The 15,271-nt window shown below is 40.2% G+C and overlaps 1 protein-coding gene across 11 annotated transcripts in view; it reads right to left on the bottom strand.

Annotated features, from left to right (window-relative positions):
• Positions 1-261: 261 nt before the first annotated feature.
• The window catches only part of SRRM1 (serine and arginine repetitive matrix 1), a 21,794-nt gene continuing 6,784 nt past the window's right edge, over positions 262-15,271 (bottom strand). For 4 of the 11 annotated variants that reach the window (XM_054223625.1, XM_054223627.1, XM_054223628.1 and 1 more), the window contains 14 exons: positions 14,844-15,271; positions 14,499-14,611; positions 13,831-14,031; positions 13,150-13,353; positions 12,468-12,587; positions 10,655-10,926; positions 10,430-10,510; positions 10,000-10,086; positions 9,189-9,333; positions 6,868-6,972; positions 6,067-6,528; positions 5,127-5,313; positions 4,464-4,658; positions 262-4,255 (listed from right to left, as the gene is read on the bottom strand). The exon at positions 14,844-15,271 is cut by the window's right edge. In XM_054223625.1, coding sequence (XP_054079600.1) covers positions 4,151-4,255; positions 4,464-4,658; positions 5,127-5,313; positions 6,067-6,528; positions 6,868-6,972; positions 9,189-9,333; positions 10,000-10,086; positions 10,430-10,510; positions 10,655-10,926; positions 12,468-12,587; positions 13,150-13,353; positions 13,831-14,031; positions 14,499-14,611; positions 14,844-15,065 — 2,499 coding nt within the window. In that variant the 5' untranslated portion in view covers positions 15,066-15,271 and the 3' untranslated portion in view covers positions 262-4,150. The remainder of the gene's footprint in view (positions 4,256-4,463; positions 4,659-5,126; positions 5,314-6,066; positions 6,529-6,867; positions 6,973-9,188; positions 9,334-9,999; positions 10,087-10,429; positions 10,511-10,654; positions 10,927-12,467; positions 12,588-13,149; positions 13,354-13,830; positions 14,032-14,498; positions 14,612-14,843) is intronic. The other 7 variants (XM_054223630.1, XM_054223632.1, XM_054223631.1 and 4 more) reach the window with 5 other exon arrangements.

The following is a 15,271-nucleotide window of genomic DNA, read 5'->3' as shown; positions in this document are numbered from 1 at the left end:
AAGAGCGCAGATAAGAGCGTGAGAGGAGACCGTCTACCCCCGGCCAGCGGGGTGCGGAGTCATCGCTCCCTTCTCGCTTCCTGCCGCGGCTGAAGGGGCTGGAGCAGTTTCCACCTCCCTGGGCTCATTCTGGGAGAGCTGCAGGAAAGTTCCAAAGTCAAAGTCTTGAGTAGAATCTGGAAACACACAACTGCCCACGCCGTTGTTCTCAGATTTAATAATCTTTTTATTATCCTTAAACAGATATAGTACCTCCACAGTAATTTATTACAACAAGTGAGACCTGATCAAGAAAAACAAGTAATTCCACTGGAAAGTTCTGTGAAGGACAGGGGAGAATAAAAAAATTGTACAAGAGGGAAACCGAGTCGCTGCTCAGGAAGCGAAGGGAGCTGGAAAGCCAGGTGGGAAGGGAACACCTCGGAGCAGCCGCTCTCCCTCCCCTGCCAAAGCCTCTCCTACCGATTTGGAGCCGGCCGAGCAGCAAGTGGGGTGTCGCGGGTGCTGCGACTGCCCTGCCGGGTGCTTACGCGACACGGAACAATTTTATGAGCAGATGATCCCATACTAAAACGTAAGTTATCACGTGCGACAACTGAAACGAAACTCAACCAAAATACGGTTCAACGCCCTCCCGAAAGCCACTCTCCCAACAGTGCTACTCTATATCCGAACACACGCATCCGAAGGTTTGATGTCGGAGGAATAGAGAGCAAACGCACACGATGTTTAAGCCGCTCCTCCCCGTGAGGGCAGCCCCACCACGGCCTGCACGAGCCAGTCCTGGCCTCTGCTGGGAAGATTAATTTGCGTCAGACGACGTGGAGCTGAGCAAGGCTGAGCTTTACCGTGCAAAGTTTTACAGTAAAACTGTGAAAGGCTCTGCCTTACCGCTGTTATCCATCATTCAGATTACATCAGCTTTCAGGCAGTGCTAGACATTTTCCAAAGCAGCAGCAGAACGGGTTTTGTCCTGAACTTTAAGGCGATCCCTAAATTAGTTTCAGAGCGTAAACCCGCAGTCGTGAAGCTCAGGAAGCTGATCCACACAGAACTCCCGACGCAAACTCCCAAAGTCACACAGTGGAAAAATTTAATAATCCAACCCTGAGCTTCTACAGACTCCAAACTACTGCACACACACCTGCCCTTGTCCATCTGTTGGCATGACAAATACATCTTTGTTACGAACTACAGATCTTGACCTGCCAGTGACTCACTTCATCCTTACGTCCACTCCTGTGGACTCACTGTCATCTGAATTACACAGACAAATTAAACACACATTTTTAATATTTTGTGCGCAGTTAGATATGGTTATTTCAGCACGTCGTTTATCTAAACACAGGTATCCGTCATTTCAGGAAGGGAGCCTCGATTAACGAGCAAACATTCGGCATCGGCAGTTTCAGAATACAAAGAGCAAGCGAGATGCACGCAGGAGAGGCCCAGGGCATCGCACACGGCTCTCTCCGAACGGCAGCAGCGCGGCTACAAATACAAGGGTTGAGAAACAGAGAGAAGAGGTCAACCAAGAAGATTGAGTGGCGAACAGTTGGGTTTGGGTGAGGAGATCTCAATTACAGAGGATCAGGAGAGAAACCCAAGGATGGAAGTCAGCAGTTCCCCCAGACAACGTGTGACAGGACCGAGACCGCCGCCGGAGGCTGGCTGTCACCCCAGCCGGGGGATTCCGCGCTACGAAGTCTCTGTGCAGCCGCGCTCAGAGCGGCGGGAACAGCCTCACAGCTCCGAGACGATATCAGCATTGAAACGAACGGCTAAATTGTAATGAAAATATTAAACTAAACACAGTTTTGAAGTTATACCCTTCTTAAAGAGCGTATTTAATTGCTCTTTTTAAACTTAAATCACTCTTTATGGATAGATGTTAAAAAAAGGGGAGGAAGGAGCACCTAATCATAGAAACTCCAAAGGAGGAAAAAAAGGTGGGGGACACCTGGGTCTTGGGAAAGTCTGGGCTGCCTTCGTGAGCTCTCCAAAATCAACAGCCAGGTCCTTTATCAGAGCGCAGTCCTGCAGGCAGGAGATGAAAAATAGGCGTAAGGGAAGATAAGCGGTCAGTGACTCGGGTACAGAATATATTTCAAGAACTTCTACTAGTCCTAAGATTAGAAGGCACCCAGAGGTCACAAAATTCAGAGGAAAGCGAGATTCAGATTCTAAAGAACAAAGCATTAACTCCTTGAAGGCTACACACGGACAGTCTTTTAAGACTGGATTTCAGAATCATTTGTGAACGTCCCAGGAAAACAAAACAAATGAAGGAGGCAAAGAGATGAGCACAACACAGCGTCGGGTTCTACAGTTTCACAAGCACCAAATTCACTCAGATGTACTTTTTAAAATGTCTTTGTCCAGAAAGTTCTTGGAATTTATTATACACATTTAATAACAGATGATACTCAACATTCAAGTGTTGTTGAACTAAGTTTACAAGCACTTTAGCATACAATGTATACTTATGCTAAGAAACAAAAGATTCAGCATATCAGGAAGTGCAGAAGGAAGCTACTTTAAAGATATCCCCTTCAATCCAGTATCTACATTAATACCTGTTTTATTTTAAAACCCTACACGATGTCGAGTAAAAAGACTAATCAAATATCTACACTTCATTGTGCACATCAACATCTACTTCAGATGCAGGACAAAAAAAAAAAAAAAAAAAATCTCAAAAGCACGTTCCATTCCTCCTTCCAGAGGAACCTCAGACTTCAGAATTGGCTTGATTTCAGAAACAGAGCTTGAATTTTTAAAAAAATTCGACGGTAGCAATCCAGCAAGTTTCAAATATGATTATGAAAAAGGCAGCGAGCCACCAGGATTCTTCAGAAGAGCACTGAAACCAGTGTTTACGTGACTGAAAGCCTGTAACTTAATGAATGCAAACCTGCCATTAATTTTTGGCAGGACCTTGAAACATTTTACTTGCTACGACCAGCGATTTTCACCAGCAAATATTTTGTTTGTGTCAAGCTTATCCATCCGAACAGAGCGCTGACCAGGTAGACTGATTTACTCTTGCTTTGCAAGAACACCGACCCAGACACAACAGCAGCGTCACTGAATTAACAAAGGGCTGTTTCTGCTACCCCAGGACAGTTAAAAACAAAAGCCCCAGTTTTTCAGAAGCCAGCATATTGGATCAAATACTTTTTCATATCTTGTATTCATTAACCCTGTACAAAAGAAAGCTGATTAGCAAATGTAAATGTTCATATAAAAATAGCCAACATCTGTTTAAATTTAGAAATTTATTTTGTTTAATCCACAAGCTTTATATAGCTTTAGTTAAAAAAACAAAAACAAAAAACAGTGAAAACATGACAATATCCAAAGTTCAGGTTCCTCAAACTTTCAAAGACCACAGCTCTGAAAGTTGCTTATACCATTCAGAAGAACCGTAACGAGACAAGATTTATGAATGGGGCAACGACATCTCACAAACAAAATTTATGTAACTGAAGGAATTTTTTTTTTTTTTTCTGGGACTGCTGATCATGGAAACTGCCCTTTAAAAAAAGAACATAAAAATACAAATGAAATTCCAGTGTTCCAAATCAACATGTTACATCAATATAAACCCACAGTGTCCTGGTAAACAACATGCTTTCATTTATGTACCATTCTAAACTGCTATTCTTGATTTGCTTTAATGGAGACTATACAGGCAACAGTAGAAAGCATTAAAATATATGTACTTCCTCGGTAATTCTGCAGTGGTTTTACTTCTGGGCAAGCTTACAAACCACAAAGGTTAGTAGCATAATGTAAGTGGATACAAAAGAAGTCAAATGAGACCCTCACGAATTATGCTAAAGGCTTTGTTGAATTTCAAAGAAACGAGGGAATTGACGGTCATGTTTAAAACCTTCAAAACAAATTCCTACTGCTTCTAAAAAGTCTCACTCTAAATGAAATTATGCTGACTGTCAATGAAAGAATGTCACTAGTACACTGTGGACACCTTTTGTAATGTAAATCCATGCCCTTTGTACATGGTGAACCTCAACCTAGCAATTATTACAACAAATGTTATATTCTAAAGCTCAAACACATTTAGCAATTTGAAATTGAATTCTGAGTACAAACCAAATAAAATGTACATTATATCAAAGGATTCGGCCTAGGATGGTGGTGACACTTGCGCCTTCCTCATCGACCTCAGTGCCTTCTCCCGCAGGTGTTTTTCTAGATCATCAAGGTTGTCTTCGGGTTCACTTTCCGTCTCCTTCAAACAAAGATAAAAGCATTTCTTCAGACACGGAAGGCTAAGCCAGGCTGCAGCCCTCCCCGCAGTGCAAATCGTCAAATCATGAGACACTAAGAACCGTTTCTGAAGTAAGAATGCTCTTTAGACCATCAAGAGCACTATGCACATTCGCCTCCATCTATTTTCTTATATCGGACTCTGAAAAAGTAAAGCATAATATTCCTACCTTTTTGGGTTCTGTCTCTGCTTCCTGGTCTTCCTGTGCTGAGGTGGTATCAGCTACAGCCACAGCAGCAGCTGCTGCAGCCGCTGCAGCCTTCTCCTTCTTATGTTTTTTGTGTTTCTTGTGCTTTTTATCCTTTTTATGCTTCTTATCCTTCTTTTTCTTCTTCTTCTTTCCACCCCCTTCTTGATCCGAGTTCTGTAAAACAATTCAACAGATATTACAACTCATTCCTAAGGCTTCAAAACATTGTTAAAACAAAGCCCACAACCATCCCGGGAACTTTGAACGGACTCAGCAACATCTGAAACTCAGTAAACTCAACACCGTCTTCAGAACTGAGGGGAAGTCCCGTTCCCAATCAGCTGATAGAAGCAATCCTAGAAGACAGGTATCGTAACGCATGGTCAGGCTGTGTCTGTTTCAGACAGAACATAACACCATGCAAACTCAATACGCTGGTCATAGCAATGACAGGCAAGGCTCTTCATAAAAATTAATATCGCAGGTGCTGCAAATTCTTTTTAAGTCTTTAACTATGAAAAATCACTCCAAGGATTTTTCCTCCCCTGTGAACAAGCTTAGAGCTTTTCAGCAGCCAAGACTTCATGAAAATAACTACCCATATAACCCAAAACAGTACTGCTTTTATTAGCAAACAAATACCCTTGCAGGTGATGGGCTCTGAGTTGGGCTTTTAGCCTTTTTTGCAGGTGACCAGTTGGCAGAAGGGGAACGAGACCGAGCAGGGGATGGAGGTCCTTGATGTTTTTTCGGTGCTGGCTCAGGTGATCCTGATGCAGACCGTGATGAAGACACCCGTCTCGCAGATCGTGGACTTGGCGTGGAAGCCCTTAAAAAAAAAAAATAAAATGGAAGGCCCATAATTAGAGATAAAAAGAGGCAAAACAAGAATGTAAAAATTAACAAAAAAGCTAAATGAACATATATGCTTAGAACTTGGCTAAGCTGCCACTTGAAGAATTATTAGTTATTTTGCTGGCGTATGTTACAAAAGGCAAAGCAATCTAATACCTCTGTGGATCTGTAATGCAAGAGGACATTGCAACTTAATAGCTTGTTAAACAATAATACTATTGTTGTTAGGAATGATTGCTACCTTTCTTCCGATATGACTAATTTATAACCACATTAAAAGTCAAGAGAATACCAATGCTACTTTATCAGCCAATGAAGAAAGAGTGCAAGACATTACATTCAGCTACATTTTCTTTCTGAAAGAATTAATAAGCCAGCATCATACTTTCGACTATCTGCTCACAAAAGCAGCATCACACTGAAGAAAAATGCTAAAATTCTAAATGCTTTTTTTTTCCTCATGGATGGCCACTTATGAAATGACATAAACCCTCTTTAATGCTTCACCCCATGTTGCACTTTATTGTAACAGACACTTCCAATCTAACAAACTTTTGAAAATCCATGTTATGCTGGTGGAAGCTGAACAGAACCACCAACACTTGAGCAATGCCAAGATACAGGAGCCATTTTAATGGGATTCCCTATGTATACCCACTGCATTAAAACAAACCCAAAAAACAAACCACCCTCACAAAACCACCAACAACAAAATTGGATTTTTTACTTTGTCTTCTTAGGTTCTGGCGTTCTTGACACCCTCCTGATGGGTCTAGTGCTTGGAGATGGAGACTGTCTTCTCTGGGGTGAAGCTGAAGCTCCCCTTCGTGGTGGTGGTGGGCTTGCAGAGGTATGAGAAGCTCTAGGCCGTGGTGAAGGTGAATGCCTTTTGTTTTGCGGTGGAGAACGTGTTTCCCGATTGGACCTACTGGGAGGAGATCCCTTCCTGTGCTTGGAAGATATCGAAGGTGAACGCCTTTTAGCGGCTGGCGAGCTCCTTTGTTTTGGCGGTGGCGAATGGGAGACTCTGCGTTTTGACTGTGGAGAAGGTGATGCCCTTCTTTTAGGCGGAGGGGGAGGAGAGGCTGTTCTTCTCTTAGGTGGTGGAGAAGGAGAGTATCGTCTCTGTATCGGTGGAGAGTATCTCCGTGGAGAAGGTGAGCGTCTGCGTGGGGGTGGTGATGGAGACCTACAAAGAAAACAAATGTTCAGGTGCCACCTTACAAGTGTTTCGCAATTCCCCCGAAGAGGGGAAAAAGAATACTTCTAAAAATTCTTTAAAACTTACTTAATACCAAACTTTTTCAAAATCACCTTAATGGGTGTTATTCAGTATTTGATACAGCAATCAAATGATATCCAGGCCATGCACCTACCACACAAAGTCTCACTAGCAAAACTACACTCGCCTCAGTAACCGTCAATCAAGGAACTGGTTGCCTCAATCATGGTGTTTCTTTTTACATGTCACAGTTGGAAGTCAACAAATGAAAAGCAACCACTTCACGACAGAAATGCAATACGCTACCTTCGACGAGGTAATGAAGGTGACCGCCGCCGCCTAGGAGGAGGGGCTGGTGATGGAGAGCGTCGCCGCCTGGCTGGTGGGGGCGATGGACTTCTCCTCCTCCTACTAAAGAGATAAAGGGATTTCTCAGAGAAGTTGCAATTAAGCCATGAAATCATTTTTTGTTCTTCTGCTTTCACTATACAAAATCATCTTGTTCATACACCTCAAAATGAAATTCTGTTAGAACCACTGATGAAAAAAGACACACTCAAGTCTTTCTAGAGAGTGTGAGACAAGACGTATTTTACTGTAATTCTCAGAGCCCAGTACAGCAGCCAGGAGACAACTTCACGTTATGCTTAACCTGGTCTATTCTCATCTTGTAGCCAAAGCAGCAGCTCAACTCTCCCATTTTCTTCTCTGAGAGCTCATTTCTGCTATTTCCCTTGCACTGGATCTAGTGATCATCTAAGGAGTCGGAACAATTTACTGATCTGCCAGGAAACTAACCTAACAAAACCACCTCTTTGTTGTCATGCAGTGACACGATTGCTCGATCCAACACAGGGAGGAACTGGGAATGCCCAGCTGTTTCAGGCAGAACAAAACTGCGTTCGTTCGGCAGCAGGCTGAAGTTGGCTCAGATTAAGATCATATTAAACAGTGTGAAACTCTACTCTTGGAAACAGCTTTTATCTATGGATCTGAAATCCAAAAATGACTTATTTCTTGAAATGCAGAGAAAAATCAGAGTTGTTGCTAAACTGCAGCTATCTGGATTAAAATTATTCACAAAATGAGCCATTTTCTGCTCTGCAAGGTTTACAACAGTCTTCTGGGAGGGGAAATTTTAATCAAACACATACTTTCCTAGAGTTTTAAAGGAGAGGAATATTGGTATATTTTGTAAAGTAAAACATTCCTTTTTTTAAAAAGCAACTAAGATAAAATGACAGCATAAAGGAAAAAAACTAAGAGTAATGAAAACGCAAAGCTCATCTACATAAACTGAGATTTGATTTCAAATACGCTGGCTGTTGTTCTCCAAGGAAATGAGTTACACTTTTTATAAATAAGAGTTTGCGCCAAAAGACAATGTTCTTTTATGATCCGAAAGAATGCCAGCCTTCAAATGTCATGGCTGTCCTAATTAAATGTGTATTTAACACAATAGGCAGCAGGTGAATTTAGTATATTACAAAACAGATTAAGATCTTCGAATTCCAATCTGCTTTACATAAAATTGTTTGAGAAGATCCATAATTAGAATGGTCTACAGTTGAAGTAGTCATACTTAATCTCACACATCATTACACGTGCTGTGACTCTATTCTAGCGAGGTCTTAATTACAGATTGCTCACAAGGGTTATTATATCAGATTAGTAAACCCATCAAGCACCCAGTGTCCTGCACCTTCCTATATTCCAAGATCAACACAGAGCAAACAATTTCACAAATAAAAGTGTTAACGATACTGCCTACACAAGAAATGAGAAAATAAAGTGTTCACTACTAGTCTGCTACTTATCTACTACAAATATTTCCAAATATCTAATAAATTGAGGAATGTGACTTTTTTTAAAAAAAAAAAAAAATCTAATTTTCTGTGACCCAGAACATCTTAATCACTTGTTGCAAGTCTACAGGAAGGTTTTAGCCAGAACATCAATGGCAGCAAAAATACAAGTTAATGCTGTCCCAGCTTTCAAGCCTGTCTATGTGGAGTAAGAAAACCCCTGAAGAATACAAGCATTCAGTTGTTTTCAGGTGTCAGCAAGATGCTAATAATGTTAACGTTATTAGCTGTAACAGGCTTACATGAATTAACAAATAGTGAACAATGAAGGAGACAGAGCAGGTGTTCCTCTTTTTCTTTTTTCTTTCCAATGAAACAGTCCCAGATCCAACACATTAAGGATCAGTCTGAATTTCCCTCACCTACTTTGAGTGTGCAAGTCCAAAGGACAAAGGATGGCAAGTACTTATCCATGACAAAATAAATGAGAGCCTGACTAAATGATTTTCAACATGTAAATCCTATTTAACAGATTAATGTCTAACCAACCTTTTCATCACTGGCGATTGCCACCTCTTTTCCATCTGCATCCTGATAGCAGTGGAGGAAAAACAAAAAACAAATCTATCTGCCGTATATTTGAGGCAAAAATGAACACATTCAGATAAAGTTCAGAGTAATTCTTACCAAATGCGCATAACAAGTTTGGGCAAGCTGGACATGACTTAATTCTGTTGTGTATTTGCTGACAGTTGCATAACACATAAACAACATTAAATAGAACAAAAGACATCAGTTACATCCAATTTAAGAAGAAATTACCGAGGGGAGGATTCCTTCTGTCGTTTTCGTGGAGACGGTGAGGGACTGCGTGAATGTGAATGGCGTCGGCGTCTACCAACTTCCCCATTCTTCACATTGGATCTTTTAGGTCTTTCTTCTTCAGATGAAGATGAAGAACCAGAATCTATAAACGTAGAAGAATCACTCTCTGGAAAATGATTCTCACAACACTGTTAAGACATTTACTGATAGGGTTTTATACTGCACTTTAAACTATGAACCTCCTCTCCCACAAAATATGAAGCCTCCATTTAAAAGCAGTTCAATTAAAAACATTAGTTGAAGTGATAAATCCATCAGAGCTGGGCAAAAATATTTGCAGCAACCTAACCATCCACATAAAATTTCACTAGCCATGTAACTTATAAGGTGAACTGCAGTTACTTATAGAAACATTAAGCAGACAAAAACTTATACCAGGCCCAGGTTAATTTACTCATCTCAAGCATACAAGAGTCCAAAATATTAGGAAATAACCTATTGCAACAACAGATTAAGTAATCCATAGCAAACAATATTTGTGTGTGTGATGTTAAGATTTTAAAAGTGAAACTTTTGAAGATGAGAACCCATTACCAAGAGATGTATCATAACCTTTAAAAGTTATAGTTTATCCTTCATGAGCGATAATTAAAGTGACTTCATTACGATTGGTAAATCTATAATTAAGTTTACAATAGCACTGCAGTGCACGTAGCAAATAATTTTAATCAATATTTGAACTTAACGTTAACTACTTCCTGCAGAAGTAAACTACAGTCCAGTTTTAGGAAACCTATGTCATCCATACCAGATGAAGACTGTTGATTTTGCCTCCTGTACTGACGCCTCTGTTGAACAGAGTCTGCTGCAGCCATTTTACCGCCTTTGTCTTCTTCTGAAAAGGTACATACACAGACAGAATATTTAAACTGAAGATACAAATCTGCCTTCTTTAGGCAGAAGCAAAGTCATGCTACAGTATATGATCAAGCATGCTTTCCCCCGCCAAATCTTAAGGTAACGCTGAGGCTGGAATACGCTTTGCCTGAGCTTTTCCCAAGCAAGCTTGGACAGAAATAACTGAGGCAGTACAAGCGACCATCTTTATACTTTGGAAAACTCTTGCTTTAAATGCCAGCCTATCGAGATGGTTCAGCACTTTACCACTGCCTTTTATTGTCATGTATCTTTGATTAAAAACCCCACTCAAACCGAGTGTTGAGAAGTGAGAGCCATACCTGATTCAGACAGTTCTGCTTTCCTTTGTTTTGGTGCTGGCGAAGGAGATTCTCTTTTTTCAGTACTCTTATGTTTGGGTGCTAAAAGACAAAGTCAAATAACTCAGTTGCAATTCGTTGCATTCTTGCATGCTTTTCTGCTCATACAAACTGTACACACCATCTTTGAGAAAACAAAAGCGCAAAATGATAAAGCTGCTAGAATGCAAATTTTTAATTGATTACCTGATGATCTGCTGGGCGAAACAGAGCCACGGCTTTTTCTTGCACGATTCGACTGCTGGGGTGTTGGAGACCTACGTGGTTTTGGAGGTGGACTTGCTGGTGGGGATGGTCTGTGCCTCCGCCTAGGAGGGCTTGCCGAAGGAGAGAGCCTACGCATTTTACGAGGAGGACTGGATACAGTTCTTTTAGGTGGTTTCTTTGGTGGTGATCGGGAACGTGAGGAGGAGGAGGAAGAGCTACTGCCAGATAAGGATGCTGATGACCGTCTTCTCCTGTAAATCAAATATTACATTAGATTCTGACTAGCCAGCTTAAGAAGTGTTTGAGCATGAACACAGAATTGTATTTGTTTGCAAGCACATTATATAGAGCCACATACAACAGCACTTCCAAAACATGGTGGACAGCCTTCAACACTTGGTTTGTAGAAGAGGAGAATAACCACCAATCTTTCACAGTTATTTTTAAACTACATAGTGAGCAAAAAATTGTTAGTGTTACCTTTGCTTGCCTTCTGTCAATCTACAGACTACAACACTAAGCTTTTCTCCTGGGAGAAATTAGTTTTGTTTGGGCTCTCTAACTTTTGGACGGTTAAGAGAATTGTCCGTGTTAGCACATGTGATTTAACGATCTTCAGAACAGATCTGTTTAAGAGTTTAGTGTGCAAGTACACTAAAAAGTTTTTATACCAGGAGGTAAAAATTTCAGACAACTTAACAACAATTCAGAATCAATCTACCCATTCTTATGTTTTAGTCTTTCATCTTTACTTTGCAATTTTAAAAAGGTAGGGCCTCTAGAATTCTGCGGCAAAATTTGTGGCAAGTTCTGTTGCAATTGTGTACCTGCAGAATCCACCTTTGGCTGCAGAATTCCTGAGAACCTGGAAAAAAGAAACCCTACCTTGAGTGAGATAAACATTTGCTGAAAGGGAGCTCTTGTACATCTTGCAACATACATGTTTGATACTTTTCACAGTTTTCCCAGTAACTGTGTGAAATGAACGTCTTTACAAACTCAGATAAAAAAAAAAAAGAAAGAATAGTCATCACCTTGCCATAAAAAGGAGGAATTTCTCCTTCCTAAAAAAAGAACAACTGCTGTACACAGGAAGCACCACTTTAATTCTCTTCCTACGAAGAGGATAGGAATCTATTCTCTTCCTATGAAGACAAATGTCTATTTTGACAGTGCCATAAGTGCATAATTTTCTTTCCAAGGCAACTCAGAGCTTTGCTACTAGAACAACCGCTCATGCCATCAAAAATGTAACATCCAACACTAGAGAGCAGACCTTGAAGATTTTTAAGTAAAAGAACGTGAAGAAGAAACACATTTCAAGTCAAAATTTATTTTTGATTTTAATTTCTTGTGATGGAAATGTAAGTCATAATTTAAAAACTCACAACAAGTAAAATCCAGTTACTCCTTGTAATTTTTCCCCAAGCAGGAAAAAAGGTAATAAGACTTTAGCAAAAAAGTAGTTAGAGATGTCATGTAAATCTCTACGCTAGGAGCTAGCCAGAGCCAACTGAAGAAACTGCTGTTCTGAAATTGCTGCTTTTTGAAAAGGTGGAATTCTCATCACCATTTCAACTCAAAAGAAATCATTTCCCAGCTACTATTATGTTCCCCCACAACACACTCAGGAATATGACACTGCAGTTTATACATCACTCAAATCGTATACCTGACAGTACTAAGGTAAGACAAACAAGGTATTTTTGATAACTCTTATTCCTCACAACTAATGTTCCCTTCAACTTTCAAAGTTTAATGCTTTCAGTTATCTCATAAAGGGGAACCTTACCGCCTCACAGGGGATCTGCTTCTTCTGTGTCTGGGTGGGGGAGGCATTCGCCTTGGAGGGCTCCTTCTCCTTGGAGACGGCCGTCGTCTTGGGCTTGGTCGCCTTCTAGGGGAGTAAGACCTGTCACAATCAAAAATTCAAATGAAAAGCAACTATCTAATTTTCAGATGCGAGGAAATTTATCCTCAGGGCACTGAATGTAAAGTTGCTTTTCTCCAAGTGCATCACATTAGAGCACTTAGATTATGATGCAAAGTGAAACATTCAGACACAATCAATGCTTTAAAATTTACCAACACCTCTCTACTAAGAAGCAAAATAATTCAACAAAAGGGAAAAAAAAAATTCATCATTTACATCTTCAGCATCAAAGCTGTCTCCTAAAAGACTACACAGTTCTCACTAAGTAAGCAGTGCTATACTCAGCATTAAATACCCCATTCCTTCTCCAGGCAAGTGTTAGTCACTGTGAGCATCTTCTCACTAACTGACAGGAAGAAAACAACTCCTGAACACGTTTATCCATTGAATGCATTTTTCTTATTTGGCGTAAAACATCCATAGCTCAACATCTCTAAAAACATCACTACTTTAACTGAGAACATTGCATTAAGTGGCACCGTCAGGAGAAAATATTCACTTCTCAACCTTTGCAATCAAGATAAATTGAATCAAGTCCTACCTTGACCGTGATCTATGACGCCTTCTTGGTCGAGAATGAGATGGAGAACGTGATCGAGATCTTGACCTTGACTTGGACCGAGTTGGGGATCTTTGACGAGTCTTCTCTTTTTCCTTCTCTCTCTCCTTCTTTGAATTACGTTCTGGTGAAGTTTCCTTAGTCTCTGGTACAGGAGGTTCAGGTTTAGGAGCTTTTGGGATATCACTGTTAAAAATAAAGAATTTATAAGCACATACAAACCGCAGCCCCTGGAGTAACAATTTAGAAGGTGCCAATCTATTCCCTACAATGAACATTCTACTGCCCATCCTCTGACAAAATGATACACATCCCTCTCCAAAACCGTGAAAAGAATTAGAACATGCTACAATGAGTCAAAGAGAAGAAAAAGTAATATACAGGCTATATATCAACTTGCTAGAAAACAAGATGACATCATCAGAGGTGGAAAAGATGACCAGGACAATGAAACCACAGTGGCAGCTAAGCATTTTACCTTTAGAATTCTACACATAGGAAAAAAGAAATCTTACTGAAGATTATTAAATAAATTCCTTTACTGCTGCAGGGGGACAGGGAGAAGCAGGCATTCCCCCAACTCACTCTCCAAACGTGTATTAAGATAATTTCCATTTTTTAAAAGGCAATATATAGTCCCACACACAAAGTTATCACACTTACCTGTTTGAAGTTGCCTCTTGAACAACAGTCTCCTTTGGTTTCACAGAGGGTTCAGGCTCAGGAGTCGCCTCTTTCTTTTCTGGTGCAGGAGTAGCACTACGGCTCTTGGTTCTGTGATGAGGAGAGCGAGAATGGCTGCGTTTCCGCTCTCTTCTGACAGGCGACGACCTCCTTCGAGGGGAAGGAGACCTTGATTTGCGTCTAGGAAAAAGAAGCGGCATTTAACAGCATAACATAATGAAATGATATATAGGGAAATAAAACCTCTGATATTCATTAGATAAAAGCTCTTCTGAATCAGGTAGATTCTCAGTACTGTTCACAGCAGTTAGAACATGTGTAGGACTACTTTATATTTTCTGCTAGTAATTGACAGCCAAACTAAGATGTCAAACAAAGAAACAAAAAAAACCCCAAAAAACAAACCGCCAAAACCGAAACCAACAAAGCCTGGAATGGATAAGCCATTAAATAAAATTCCCAGTGTAAACAATATGTGCATCAAAGTTGCTCTAGTCTACTTGCAATTATCGCTCAGTAGTAAGTCAAGCTAGCCTGCTAAAATAGCTAAGGGGAGTATTTCCAAAGTTCAATTAATTTTTCACTGCCATGCGTGCTTCACTCTGTTCTAGGGTATTGTTGATACATCATCTGTGCATTTTCATTACCTTCTTGGACTCCTGGATCTGTCTCTTTTTTCCCTGTTATCTTTGTCTTCCTTATCCCTCTTCTCCTTGTCTTCATCTTGTTTCTTCATAGAAGCCAGTTTCTCTTGCTCTATCTATGCAACCAGATATCATCACTTAACTCAAAAGCATCATAAAGACCTTATCAAATATGTATGCTGAACAACAATAACAAAAAAATAATATACTGCTTCAGGACTAAAATATGCTGCCCAGACAGAAGAGTTCTGCTGAACACAAGATATCTACTGAAATACCAATAGTTGTACAGCCACTGATTTTGCCCATTGCTCACAACTCATCCACAAGTCTATTAAAAAATCCTACCTGTCGCTGTTTTATTTCTTCTTTCTTCAGTTCCAGAAACGCAGTTGGAATACCAGCAATGTTTTCTTGTGCACTTAACAGCAGTGGCCACAGTTCTCCCATGAACTCCCTAGCATTTTTCCCATTCAAAAAACCAGTCAGGTTGATTTGCATCATTTTGGAATCTGGGTTCTGCAAAGAGATATGACAGGAAGACAAACCGGTTATCTGAAAAAACAACATACAGTCTATATTAAACTTAAATTAAAACTACCATGGGGGCTAAAATACATATACACTCAAGAACTATTTCTTAAAAAAATCTTTCCCTAGTGATTTCTCATCAATTTAAGTTTATTGTACTATTAATTTTTCTTGTGTGTCTTACCATAAATATTCAGAAAGGCCTGTTAATCCTTTGTGGGTTTCGTAAGTATTTTTGGACCGTG

This window comes from Rissa tridactyla, chromosome 18, assembly GCF_028500815.1.
Source record: "Rissa tridactyla isolate bRisTri1 chromosome 18, bRisTri1.patW.cur.20221130, whole genome shotgun sequence".
Classification (NCBI taxonomy): Eukaryota; Metazoa; Chordata; class Aves; order Charadriiformes; family Laridae; genus Rissa; species Rissa tridactyla.
This window is presented reverse-complemented; position numbering and strand designations above follow the sequence as displayed.